General features: G+C 32.9%; 2 protein-coding genes across 2 annotated transcripts; both read left to right on the top strand.

Moving 5' to 3' along the window:
- The first annotated feature begins 3,996 nt into the window (after positions 1 to 3,996).
- Positions 3,997 to 6,274, top strand: LOC128156465 (LHFPL tetraspan subfamily member 6 protein-like). The gene is made up of 4 exons (XM_052818631.1): positions 3,997 to 4,136; positions 4,762 to 5,207; positions 5,650 to 5,808; positions 6,085 to 6,274. The coding sequence occupies exons 2-4, from the start codon at positions 4,766 to 4,768 to the stop codon at positions 6,252 to 6,254; spliced, it is 771 nt and encodes a 256-aa protein (XP_052674591.1). The 5' UTR covers positions 3,997 to 4,136; positions 4,762 to 4,765; the 3' UTR covers positions 6,255 to 6,274.
- Positions 6,275 to 7,731: 1,457 nt separating this feature from the next.
- LOC128189108 (uncharacterized) lies at positions 7,732 to 11,338 on the top strand. The gene is made up of 3 exons (XM_052860576.1): positions 7,732 to 8,369; positions 8,470 to 8,628; positions 10,342 to 11,338. The coding sequence occupies exons 1-3, from the start codon at positions 8,153 to 8,155 to the stop codon at positions 10,533 to 10,535; spliced, it is 570 nt and encodes a 189-aa protein (XP_052716536.1). The 5' UTR covers positions 7,732 to 8,152; the 3' UTR covers positions 10,536 to 11,338.
- The last annotated feature ends 95 nt before the right edge of the window (positions 11,339 to 11,433 follow it).

Genomic DNA, 11,433 nt, shown 5'->3' with positions numbered 1-11,433 from the left:
CACAAAAATTGCTTATGACCTAAGGGTGTGTCATGACCTTCAACCAAGGTCATTTTGGCAAGGTCACTGACAGAAAAAGTGCAAAAATCGTGTCCGTTCCATATCTTTCTTATGGATAAGCATTGGAAGTTCTTACTTCACACAGATTGCTTCTGACCTAAGGGTGTGTCATTACCTTCAACCAAGGTCATTCGGGCAAGGGCAAGGTCACTGGCAGAAAAAGAAAAGACACTGGAAAATGTAAATATATATAAATATATATTTACATTTCCAGTGTCTTTGCCTGTGATAACACAACGTATCGATTTTGTACTATATAACCCATAACTTCAAATGACACCAAATTGAGGCACCAGCAGGGTTTGCATATTAATATTTACATATTCAATCGTACGATGGCTTAAAATCATATAAATATAAAGAATAAGGAATCATTCTTTAAATATTATTAGGTGATAATTTCGGTCGGGGCGTGATCAAATCTATCATAAAGCCCTTCGGGCTTTATTGGATTTGATCACGCCCGACCAAAATTATCACCTCATAATACTCAAAGAATGATTCCTTATTCCTTATGTACATCACGTACAAAATTAGAATCAATGGGCAGCTGGTTCGAATTTTTTATTCGCACACGCCTTGCCAGTATAGTAAGAAAGCCCCTTGAGATCATCTTCGTAGGTAGACAAATATTTCGCGAAAAAACACGAATCTTTCGATAATTAAAGCGTTATTTTCGCGATATAACGCGTTACTTTTGCAAATAAACGCTTAACTCTCGCGAAAAAAGGAAAATTATAAGTAAAAACGCAAATCATTTGCTATAAAACGCGTTACTTTTGCGAATAAACGCGTAATTTTCGCGAATAAACGCAAAACTTTATTAAAGATATTGTCATTTCATACCCTTATGAACTTTTATGAAGAACAATGACTGAAAACACACATTTTAGTTTAAAAATATATATATTTTTCATTATTATTATATCATCCGTTTTACGTTGATTTATCAAAACAAAATTATCTTATATATATATATATATATATATATATATATATATATATATATATATATATATATATATATATATATATATATATATAATCCAAAATAAGTAAAGTTAATCCACACAAGTAATAAATAATAAAAAATAACAGAAAGCCGATTCAAAACTCTACCGGTTTCATTAAAATCTTCAGGAGTTTTGAACAATCACCATAGATACATAAGATACATACATTTCAAATGATCATTGTGACGTCATATAACATCAAGTATATGTTGCGCTTTTCAGAGTTCATTATGACGTCATAGTATAAGCGTTTTATAATAGTACGGGAAAAACATAAAATATATTCAAATATTCCATAATTGTACAAGAAAAACATAAAATATATTCAAACATTCATAATTATAATGCATTCAGTTTTGGTTTATATAATGAAATGAAATGTTTTTCTTTTGTTTCACGCTCTTTTTCGGTTGTTGCTTTATAAAATTTATAAATAGGACACACTGTAAAGTTCGGAAAAATGTTCTTGGCACAGTTTCTGAGATGTCCGCTAACAGCCGTGCACTGGTATTTTGTTTCACGAATTTGTTGTCGGTGGACGGTCATTCGATGTCTGAGGGTATCTCCGGTTTGACCAATATAGTTTTCTCCACATCCTGCACATGTAATAACGTAGATTAGATTGGAACTTTCACATGTAATAGAGGAATGTATATTAAAATTTCTGCCGTTTTTGAACTTGAATTGGTGGCCTTCTTGTAGGTAAGGGCAGGTTGCACATCTTGGCTTCTGGCATTTACGGACATCTGGTGTTTCTTCGATATTTCCAAATTTGGCACGGGTTAAAATCTTTTTCAGAGACGGACTTTGTCGTTTACTTTTGATGATCTGAAATTTGTGTAAGACTTCATTCATTTTTTTATCACGTTCTAAAAGTTGAAGGTTGCTTTTTATAATTTGGTAAAACTCTTGATTTTTCGGGTTGTGTGTTGAGACGTATGGAATAACACATTTTTCTGATTTATCTTTTATCTGTAGTAGTTCATTTCTATCATGGCATGTGGCTTTTTTGATTCCATGTTCAACTAGTGATTTGGGGTAGTTCCTTTGTTGTAGCAGGTAGCGTAGTTCACTTAGTCTGGAATTTAGAAGATTTTTGTCCGATATTATAGTACAAAGGCGCCTGGCTAAATTATAAGGTATGTTGTTCTTAATGTGTTTTGGATGGCACGAATCATAAACAAGGTATTGTTTGGTGTCCGTAGGTTTATAATATATATCAGTAATAATCATGTCCTCTCTTTTTATGATCATAACATCAAGAAATGGGAGTTTTTGTTCGCTACAGTCCATTGTAAATTTCAAATGGTTGTTTAAATTGTTTAAAATATTGTAAAACTTATTTAATTCATCCTTGGTTTTGGTCCAAATTATAAAACAGTCGTCCAAAAATCTTTTCCATGATTGTTGTATGAAATTTTTAAATTCAACACTAAATTGGTCCTCCAGGTTTTTATATAGCTTTTCCTCCAGAAATCCTAGTACAAGTGTAGCATAGGTTGGGGCAACTTTAGTTCCCATAGCTGTTCCAAGTTTTTGTTTATATGTTATCCCATCGAAATTCATGAAATTGTGTTCCAGAATGAATTTTAAACTTTGTAAAATGAAAGCCTTGGTGAAACGGTCATGGAGTAGGTCTGGAAATTTGTCGATCCAGTGTTCAATAGCTTCTAGTCCGAGCGCAACATATACTTGATGTTATATGACGTCACAATGATCATTTGAAATGTATGTATCTTATGTATCTATGGTGATTGTTCAAAACTCCTGAAGATTTTAATGAAACCGGTAGAGTTTTGAATCGGCTTTCTGTTATTTTTTATTATATATATATATATATATATATATATATATATATATATATATATATATATATATATATATATATATATATATATATATATATATATATATATATATTATATCACCTCATATATATATATAAATCTTATTAAACTTCTTAAAACTGTTAGATGTTCCAAGTAGATAAGGAAGCGTTAATTCGCGAAAATTTCGTGTTTATTCGCGAATTTTTTTTTATTTTACCTACGCATGAGCTAAATGGGCTTTCGTAGTAGAGCAAGCGCGTTTTAAAAGCTTTTTTATAATTATAAGAAAATGTCATACTATTGGTTTTAAAAAGATAGTATTGTAATCAAAACTTTTAAACGGACAAGTTTTATAATGAATTTGTTATTATTTTTCAGCAATTTTATAAAGTTCACCGGGATATGAACCTAGTTGGTACTTGATAAAACCTTCGGGTTTCATAGAATTTGATCACGTGACCTCCAAGTTCGTATCCCTGTGACCTTTTTAGATTCAAGCGTATTTTGTTCCCCAATTTTTAGAAGGTTTTCTATTGAACTCGAGGATTTTTTAATTCAAAATGCCGTGTAAGAATTGTTAAAATTCATCTAGAAAAAAGATCTTACTATTTTAAATATAGAAGGACATAATTGAAATTTATGAATAAAGATTCAATTCTGTAGAGTTGGTGCCTTTGGACAACGTTTAAGAGATTGTCAAGGCAAAAAAGAACTAGATCTCTCTCTCTCTCTCTCTCTCTCTCTCTCTCTCTCTCTCTCTCTCTATATATATATATAGTTTGTATTGTACGTGATTTGAATTGTTCAATAATAATACTCTATTGATATTGATCAATCAGTTTCTTATTCTCGGGTACTGAACGTTTTCAATTCAATTTCCTTTCTATATAGACATATAGAAATCGCATAAAAAGAACTGTTTGTAGCGTTCCATGAGACCAACAAAGGGGGGATTTGTTTGTTCCTAATTCCAAAGTACAGACAATTTGTAGGACTGATTGACTACCCATGCGCGAGATTATGTCGAAAATACCGAACTTGTAAAGCGTATCGCGCAGTTATATAATTATATAGAAGTCGACATTAAAATTTAAATCACTTGAATTTCATGATAACACAAACACAAAATCTTATTGAATGAGTTCAGTGCGACCGAAGTACCCGTTTTAAAGAAACTTGCATGCTGTCTTTTTTTATTATTGGGAAATACAAGTAAAGATTTGTCATCTCTGTAGTAAGTATTTTAAAAAGAATAATAGAAAAACCACAATGTTTTTCATGACGTTATTTATTTCATACGATAAATTAAGTTTAATTTTTTCCCTAATGTTCTTAGATTAAGGTGGTATGGGACACATCCATGTTGTGACGTACTGTTTATTGGAATAAACGACAAAATCAAGTGTAATTTCATAGTTTCTTTCATAGGTGTCACCAAACAGCAAAACTGTACGTCATGAGTTTGAATCCAGCTAAAAATTTCAAATTTTTACCTTTCCAAAAATTTTTAAAATGTATTTTTTATGAAATATTGTAAAATATGAAAATTCTAAACAAGTTAAATTCTTTAAATTATAATTTACTTTATTCAATATTAATATCGGCAGATGTCACCTTACCACCTTAATAAAGGAAAGACATTTGGGTATGACATTGTGAGGTAATGTTGTAAGCAAAATATTCTTCATTTAACTTTAATTGTCTTGTACAAGATTAATGATTTCTTACAATAATAAGCTTGTTATATCTGTTGATTAAACCAGTATACAAGAATTGTTTTTTAAAATTTTATTTTTATTATCATATTAATTTATTTTTCTTGAAAACGTTAATTAAATGTATAAATTTCAAAATTTCAGAAAAATGTCAAATAAAGTCGGAGACTTAAACATCCCGACGAATAAGAAACTCAATAAAATAAATTTTGTGACAGCCTTCACCAAACCATATAGACAAAATGGTAACTGGGACCTTAAGAACGGATATACAGTCCGGCCCCGCGATATGTACTCCCAGAAAGACGAATTCCTGTATATAGAGGAAGACAGCGAATACGATGACGAAATACCAAAGAAACCGACGGACAAACGGACGACCGATGACCTAGGCACCTGTACCACGGCCCTGGGGGTAGTGTGTGTGATATTTCTACCGATTAGTGCTATTCTGATTACCGTGGGGGCCAGCACGCCTTACTGGTATGACACGGCGGGGACACACAGTCTCGGGCTGTTCCAGAGGTGCGACCTGTCGACTTCCACCTGTGAATATATCGATACCTTCCTATCGACTGCGTCCTCGGACAGTAAGTGTGATCTCTGGGAATAAGATTGAGGCCAAAAGCAAAACTCGGTGAATTTTTGTCAAAATTATGCTTAAAATATGCAGCAATGCATAAATTGAAGATTCTGAATAATGGCATATTTGCTTTTTTTAGTGTGAATTCTTGATATGTGGGATAATTTTTATTTTATTTATGGTATTAATTTTTAAAAAAATGTAATATGTTTGATTTATATTCACAAATTTTTATTTGGAATCAAATAATATTTCATTCCACCCACCCTGATGTTTGACTATGGAAAAATTGGTGTTTTGACAAAAACGAGCAATGTAAAAACCAAGCCCATACAAAATAAGCAAATTTGTACATTTCGATACAAAACAAGTGAATACTGAAATTTAAATAGATTTGAATCAGAATTTGGATCTATCTACGTATATCACTTTTGTATTCTATATAACAGTGAACTTCACGTGGAAGTTGGTGACAGGATTAACATTATCGGGGGCGTGTCTGCTCTTGATGGCCGCCCTATTCTCCTGCTGTTACTTGGCCTGTAAAGAAATCAACTTCTCCAAAGCCAGCTACGGAATGCTAATCTCTGTTGTCATCATGCTCGGAGGTGGGAATTTTTTTTAATGAAAAAAAAAATCAAGATTGGATAATTATATTTAAGTTTCCGGTCAACTCCGCTTCCCATAAACCCTAGGGTTTTTGCTCCACTCTGGTAAGCAAACATGATAAAGTAAAAAATCTTGACACCCAAAAAGAAAAAAAAGGCAATTTCGTCAATCATGCAATCAGAAAAACACTGCCTTGATATCCGGGTGGAGGTGGGATGTGGGTTGTGCCTTAAACTTCGATTTTACTGTTAATATTTTCGTATTCCTGTTTTAAGCTGGCTGTGCGTTAAGTGGAACTGTCTTGATGACGTCATACTACATCACCAATCTTCAGACATGGACATTAGACTGGTCTTTCTACACAGCAGCCGTGGGGTCGGGGATGTCCTTCCTTGTTTTTTGTATATATATTATCTACGTGTTTTTGTTAACGTTTTCAGATTAAAGTTGTTTTGTATGACTGCATCACTGTGTTCCTTTTGGTACCCGTTGTGGGGGATACAAACACATATTTATTTTCACTTTTAAAAAGGTGGATCTTCGATATGTCATTGTACTAGACGCCCTCTGATTTCAAAGGTAGATTGCAAAGAGTTTTGGGGAAATATTTGCGTCCATTTAACAGGACAAAGTTGAAAATTTTGTGATATTTGGATTTGAGCAAACAAACATTTGATTGATCAATTTCTTTTGATGTATGCATCAACTTCTAACTATTGAAAGAATTAATTGTTAATTAATATTAATTCATCGTATCTTAATAATCAATTTTCTTCTTCAACGGAGACACGCTACAAGCAGTTATCAGACTATCTTTAACTTTTCTGATTATCCTTGAACAAAACACCCAGTAGATATAGGCTACAGTCCCGCCGATTGAAGGGGAAGACTTGCCTTTACTAATGATTCACGTTTGCACTACAAAAATTAAATTCCAAACAAGGTTCTTTTCTCGAGTGTAGATCTAAAGGCAAGATTCTCTTAGCAATCCAAGGTCTTCTTCATTAAAATATAAAAATATCGATTTCGGTCATCGGTTTGCGAACACGTACATTGGGGGAGAAAAAAATCTAATCTACATGTATTTCTAATCAAGATCTTTTAAGTGTGTGGTCGTCCGTTTATAGCTTTTAGCTGTCCTTGACTTATACATTGCTACAAAATCTCTGTTTACCTTTTCTCTACGCCTATACATGGATATGGCAATATGCAAACGGATTTTCGGTTAGGTTTTTTAACTTTTGAATGTAATCAAACAATTATTTGAAACAGAAAAATTATATACCCCAACCCCCACACAATTAAAAAAAAATTACAATATTAGTTGCGGGGTAATACGCAGTAATTTAAGAGGACTGGAATTAATTTTTAACTTTATCAATCTCCAAAAAGAAAAGCTCTGTATACAGATATAGCAAAATTTAAAAACATTTAATCTTAAATATTCAGGGTTTTTTCTTTACTAAATAATACCTAAACACATAATATATGAAAATTTAGGGAAGATCTGGTGTTTAGTTTGCCGACCACCAATCACCAATTAAGCATCATTAACAGCTTTTACGATTAACATAAACGAACATAGGGTTATTCTAAATGGGGTCCGTTATTGTTATAAAAGTTGTGAGAAAGAAGAACCCTCGTATTTCTCGTCGAAAAGATTTATGTATTTAAAACCAACACCATTAAAAACCCAAGTTGGAGGCAATTTTTCTTGAATACACGCGTAGAGTCGACATAATTTTTCTCGTTTTATTTTAGATATTCATTTACACAAGTTTTGGGAGTAGACAAATAAATGTTTCGTTAATATAAAAATTATCAAAGGGAGTTGAAAGGTTTTTGTTGAGATGTTTGGTCTGTACAGACAAATTCGTTTTCTGTCTTTTAAACAAGAAAATTTACAAATCATTGAGCACTTTACTCGCATCATCGAGTGTAAATGAAAAATCCACATGTACGTACAGGATATGAATTGACGCAGTGCTGCGATTTTCCCCTTTGTTGCGCATAAATGAATATTTATTGCCATTTATTTAGAAAGCTATAATGGTATACATTAAAACATCCGTTTAAAGGCTTTAAACGATGACGAAATGGTGTAATTTATATATACTTATAAACACCTTTGTATAAAACGAGGAATTCTCGACGAAGAAACACCCAAATGCAGGAAATCATTTTGGATCGATTAACTATATAAGATTTATGATTTAAATTAATTTTCAACATATGGTGTGAAAATCATTGTCTTTTCATCTCGAATAGCCGAGGAGTAGGAGCGTAAAAATGTAGTCACTTTTGGAAAATTAAAAAATAGTGGTTGGTGAACATTACGTCACAATGTTTGGAACACAAAAAATTTCGACGGGTGCGCAGGTGCTTGGCATGTTATCTCCCTTGTTTCTGACCATATCCCTGGTGCTAATAATGGTCGGAATCGGACTGCCGTATTGGCTGATATATGGAGGAACTTCTTACGGAATATTTCAGATCTGTGCGTCATCGGTTACGTCATGTTCTTTTTCCATCACAGAACTCGGGACCTCCCATCCTGATAGTAAGTATGATACCAAAAGGGTCTTCTCTCTGCTGATGAGAATCTTCACATTGCTAATTATGATTTCCACAAATCATGTTTGTAAATTTTTCTTTCTTAGGCGTCTTACACTGGAATATCATGATCTCTATGGCTGTGATAGGAGGCTTTTTCTTATTCATATCGGAAATCCTGATATTTATCTACCCATGCAAGAAAGAGATAAACCACTGCAAACTTGGCTTAGGGGCCGTTTCTTGCTTCTTTTGTTTTGTTGGAGGTATACATTAAATCAGGCTTGGGGCGAATTACATTGTAAAGTAATGCATTACATTACCATTACTTCATGAATTTGGGCATTAAATTACCATTACCATTACTTGATTTTCTTGAAGTAATGCATTACATTACCATTACATGAGTAAAGTAATGCATTACCATTACCATTACTTTGTTTTAAAAAGTAAAGCTAGTAAAGAGTTTTTGCAAATGTTTCAAATATATAAAAGACTCTTAAACATATCTACAGGTTCATGCTCAGTATCAGGTTCAAATTCAATGACTATAGAAGAGTCATTCTTTATTTGCTCAATATATAATCATCTTGTGGCATTATGAACAACATATTACATAAGTAAAATGATATTTATAGACATTTGGCATGATACAATGTAGGATACGAACTAGAGACACAGAATTACATGCATAACAAAAAACAATTTATGGAATAATCATATGTTGCGGTTATCAAAAGCTAAATAGAGATATTTCCCCAGATTACTCAAATCTTTATAATTTTGGAAACTTAATTGTATTAATTCATAAACAGATGGTTTTTCCCAGTTATATTTCTTAAGATACTGTATTTGAATCGTATTTCTTTCTACTGAGGACACTTTAAGACAAAAGATTGCTGTTGCACTTTATGATCGAAGTTTCAAAGGGTTCATCTTTTAACTGCATCCTGTTAGTTTGAAAATCTTCCGAGCTATTCTAAATAAATGTTTTACAGGAGCAGTCGCAGCTTGGACTGAAAAGTACTGTTTGACAATCTTTATCTTAGGATACATTAAGTGCAATAATAGAAAAAAAACATGAATCTTGTATTTTATATCAGTCCAAACTAATGTACAGTGTACTTAATATACAAGAGAGAGAGAGAGAGAGAGAGAGAGAGAGAGAGAGAGAGAGAGAGAGAATAAGTAAGTAAAATTATTTTCAAATGGGTTATAATATTGGAAGTGATATTGATTTTCATCATGGATGGACAGTGCATTCATTTTGCTTTTAAAGGTGCATGTCTGTCTCCTATTCTATTGGGACATAGCGAAGGGAAGGGGATTGGGGTGTTTAGCATAGATTGTTTTGATACAATAGATTATCCTGGGGGCATAGTGTGTTGTTGACACATTTCTTATTGAAGTGCAAACAAATTGGAGTAAATTGTTTAGATGATTAAAAACTCTTAATAACAACACTCTTAAAAATGTCATGAAATTGTGCTGTTATATATAGTAATATTAACAATTCAAAAATGAATTTTTTAAAATCTTTTTTAATAATACAATTAAAACATTTTTATCTAGAGAATTATTTCTTTCTTCTTAAAAAATAAATTTAGTCAAATCCAATTTCAACTATTCATTTATTCATCACATTTTTTAAAGTGATCATGCATAAATAAGCATAGTAATGCAAAGTAATGCCATGTAATGCCAGCATTACACTATATTTTGGAAAGTAATGAATTACATTAGCATTACTTGTAATGCTAATTTTGTGGCATTACACATTACTAGCATTACTTTGAAAACATGTAATGCATTGCAATGCATTACCATTACATTTAGCATTACCCCAAGCCTGCATTAAATCAATCTCTCTCTCTCTCTCTCTCTCTCTCTCTCTCTCTCTCTCTCTCTCTCTCTCTCTCTCTCTCTCTCAATGGTCTACGAATGCGAATTAGATCAATTGACATTTTTCATAATTTCAGCGTTGTTAATCTTGGCCGTTGTTGGGATGATGATTGGAACAGCCAGCGTCTCCGTTACTGACGTCACTAGCGTTTCCTTTGCAACGACGGACTATCTCGGCTGGTCATTATATGTATCTTTTTCCGGGGCGATTTTTGCCGTATTTACCGGATTCCTTTTCTCAATTCATCTTTTCCTTGCCTGCTATTACTGATTTATTATTGTTATATATATTTTTCTTGTATTTATTTTTTGTTATATAATTCAATGTTGTATTACATGTACAATTTATAAGAAACCCTTTTTATAACCACTTGGAATATTGTGCATGATTTTGCAATCGGGAGTAAAATCCACTTTTGAACTGTATATGTCTTTAGATAGTTTGCTTTTGTAATGTGCCAAATTTCTTTAGTTGCTTTTGTATATTGATGTAAAGCAATATTGGCATGATTGTTTGCCAAATGATTACAAAAACCATTCAAAACACTTGAATAGAACATTATTACGTACATAGAATAGAATTTTTTACAGCAAGTCAAATAAGTGTTTCCAAAAAAGAAAAGTTTACGAGCAATAAACTTTTGCTGGATATAAATTGACGTATTTTTCTGTTTTAACAAAAATGTTTTGTCATGCAACAATGCATGCTTACTTCCATAAAGCCATTCAAATTGCATAGCATTGATGAAGTGGAGTTCGTTTTAAATCTCAATGCTTACCTGAACAGAGGGTTCAAGTGAACTTTTCTGATCACCTGTTGTCCGTCGTCCGTCCGTCCGTATGTCTGTTAACTTTTCATTTTTTTACTTCTTTTCTGGAACCACCGGGATTTTTTATTGTTTAAATAAAGGTTAAAACCCCCTTTCAAAAGGGGCATAGTAAAGGTAGATTAAAGGTAAAAGGTAAGGGTTTATAGTCTTGCTCGTCAAGTACATTGCCTCGCACGCTCTCTACATATTACCCCCTGGCGAGACCCGTACAATCAATAGCATCCACAACTCCGTGGGGTGCATACAAGCACAGCTGCATAGGCGTCAGAACCGGAGGGGGGGGGGGGCTTAGCCCCCTTAGCCCCCCCCCCCCCCCCACTCACTTTTTTTGCAAAGACA

The sequence above is a fragment of the Crassostrea angulata genome, chromosome 1 (genome assembly GCF_025612915.1).
Source record: "Crassostrea angulata isolate pt1a10 chromosome 1, ASM2561291v2, whole genome shotgun sequence".
NCBI lineage: Eukaryota > Metazoa > Mollusca > Bivalvia > Ostreida > Ostreidae > Magallana > Magallana angulata.
This window is presented reverse-complemented; position numbering and strand designations above follow the sequence as displayed.

What these genes read in the sequence shown, in the direction of transcription:
- LOC128156465 (XM_052818631.1), top strand. Translation starts at nt 4,766, where the DNA reads ATGTCAAATAAAGTCGGAGACTTAAACATCCCGACGAATAAGAAACTC. An exon ending in ATCGACTGCGTCCTCGGACA is followed by an intron (nt 5,208 to 5,649) that starts GTAAGTGTGATC and finishes TCTATATAACAG; the next exon opens with TGAACTTCACGTGGAAGTTG. An exon ending in TGTTGTCATCATGCTCGGAG is followed by an intron (nt 5,809 to 6,084) that starts GTGGGAATTTTT and finishes TCCTGTTTTAAG; the next exon opens with CTGGCTGTGCGTTAAGTGGA.
- LOC128189108 (XM_052860576.1), top strand. Translation starts at nt 8,153, where the DNA reads ATGTTTGGAACACAAAAAATTTCGACGGGTGCGCAGGTGCTTGGCATG. An exon ending in CGGGACCTCCCATCCTGATA is followed by an intron (nt 8,370 to 8,469) that starts GTAAGTATGATA and finishes TTTCTTTCTTAG; the next exon opens with GCGTCTTACACTGGAATATC. An exon ending in CTTCTTTTGTTTTGTTGGAG is followed by an intron (nt 8,629 to 10,341) that starts GTATACATTAAA and finishes TCATAATTTCAG; the next exon opens with CGTTGTTAATCTTGGCCGTT.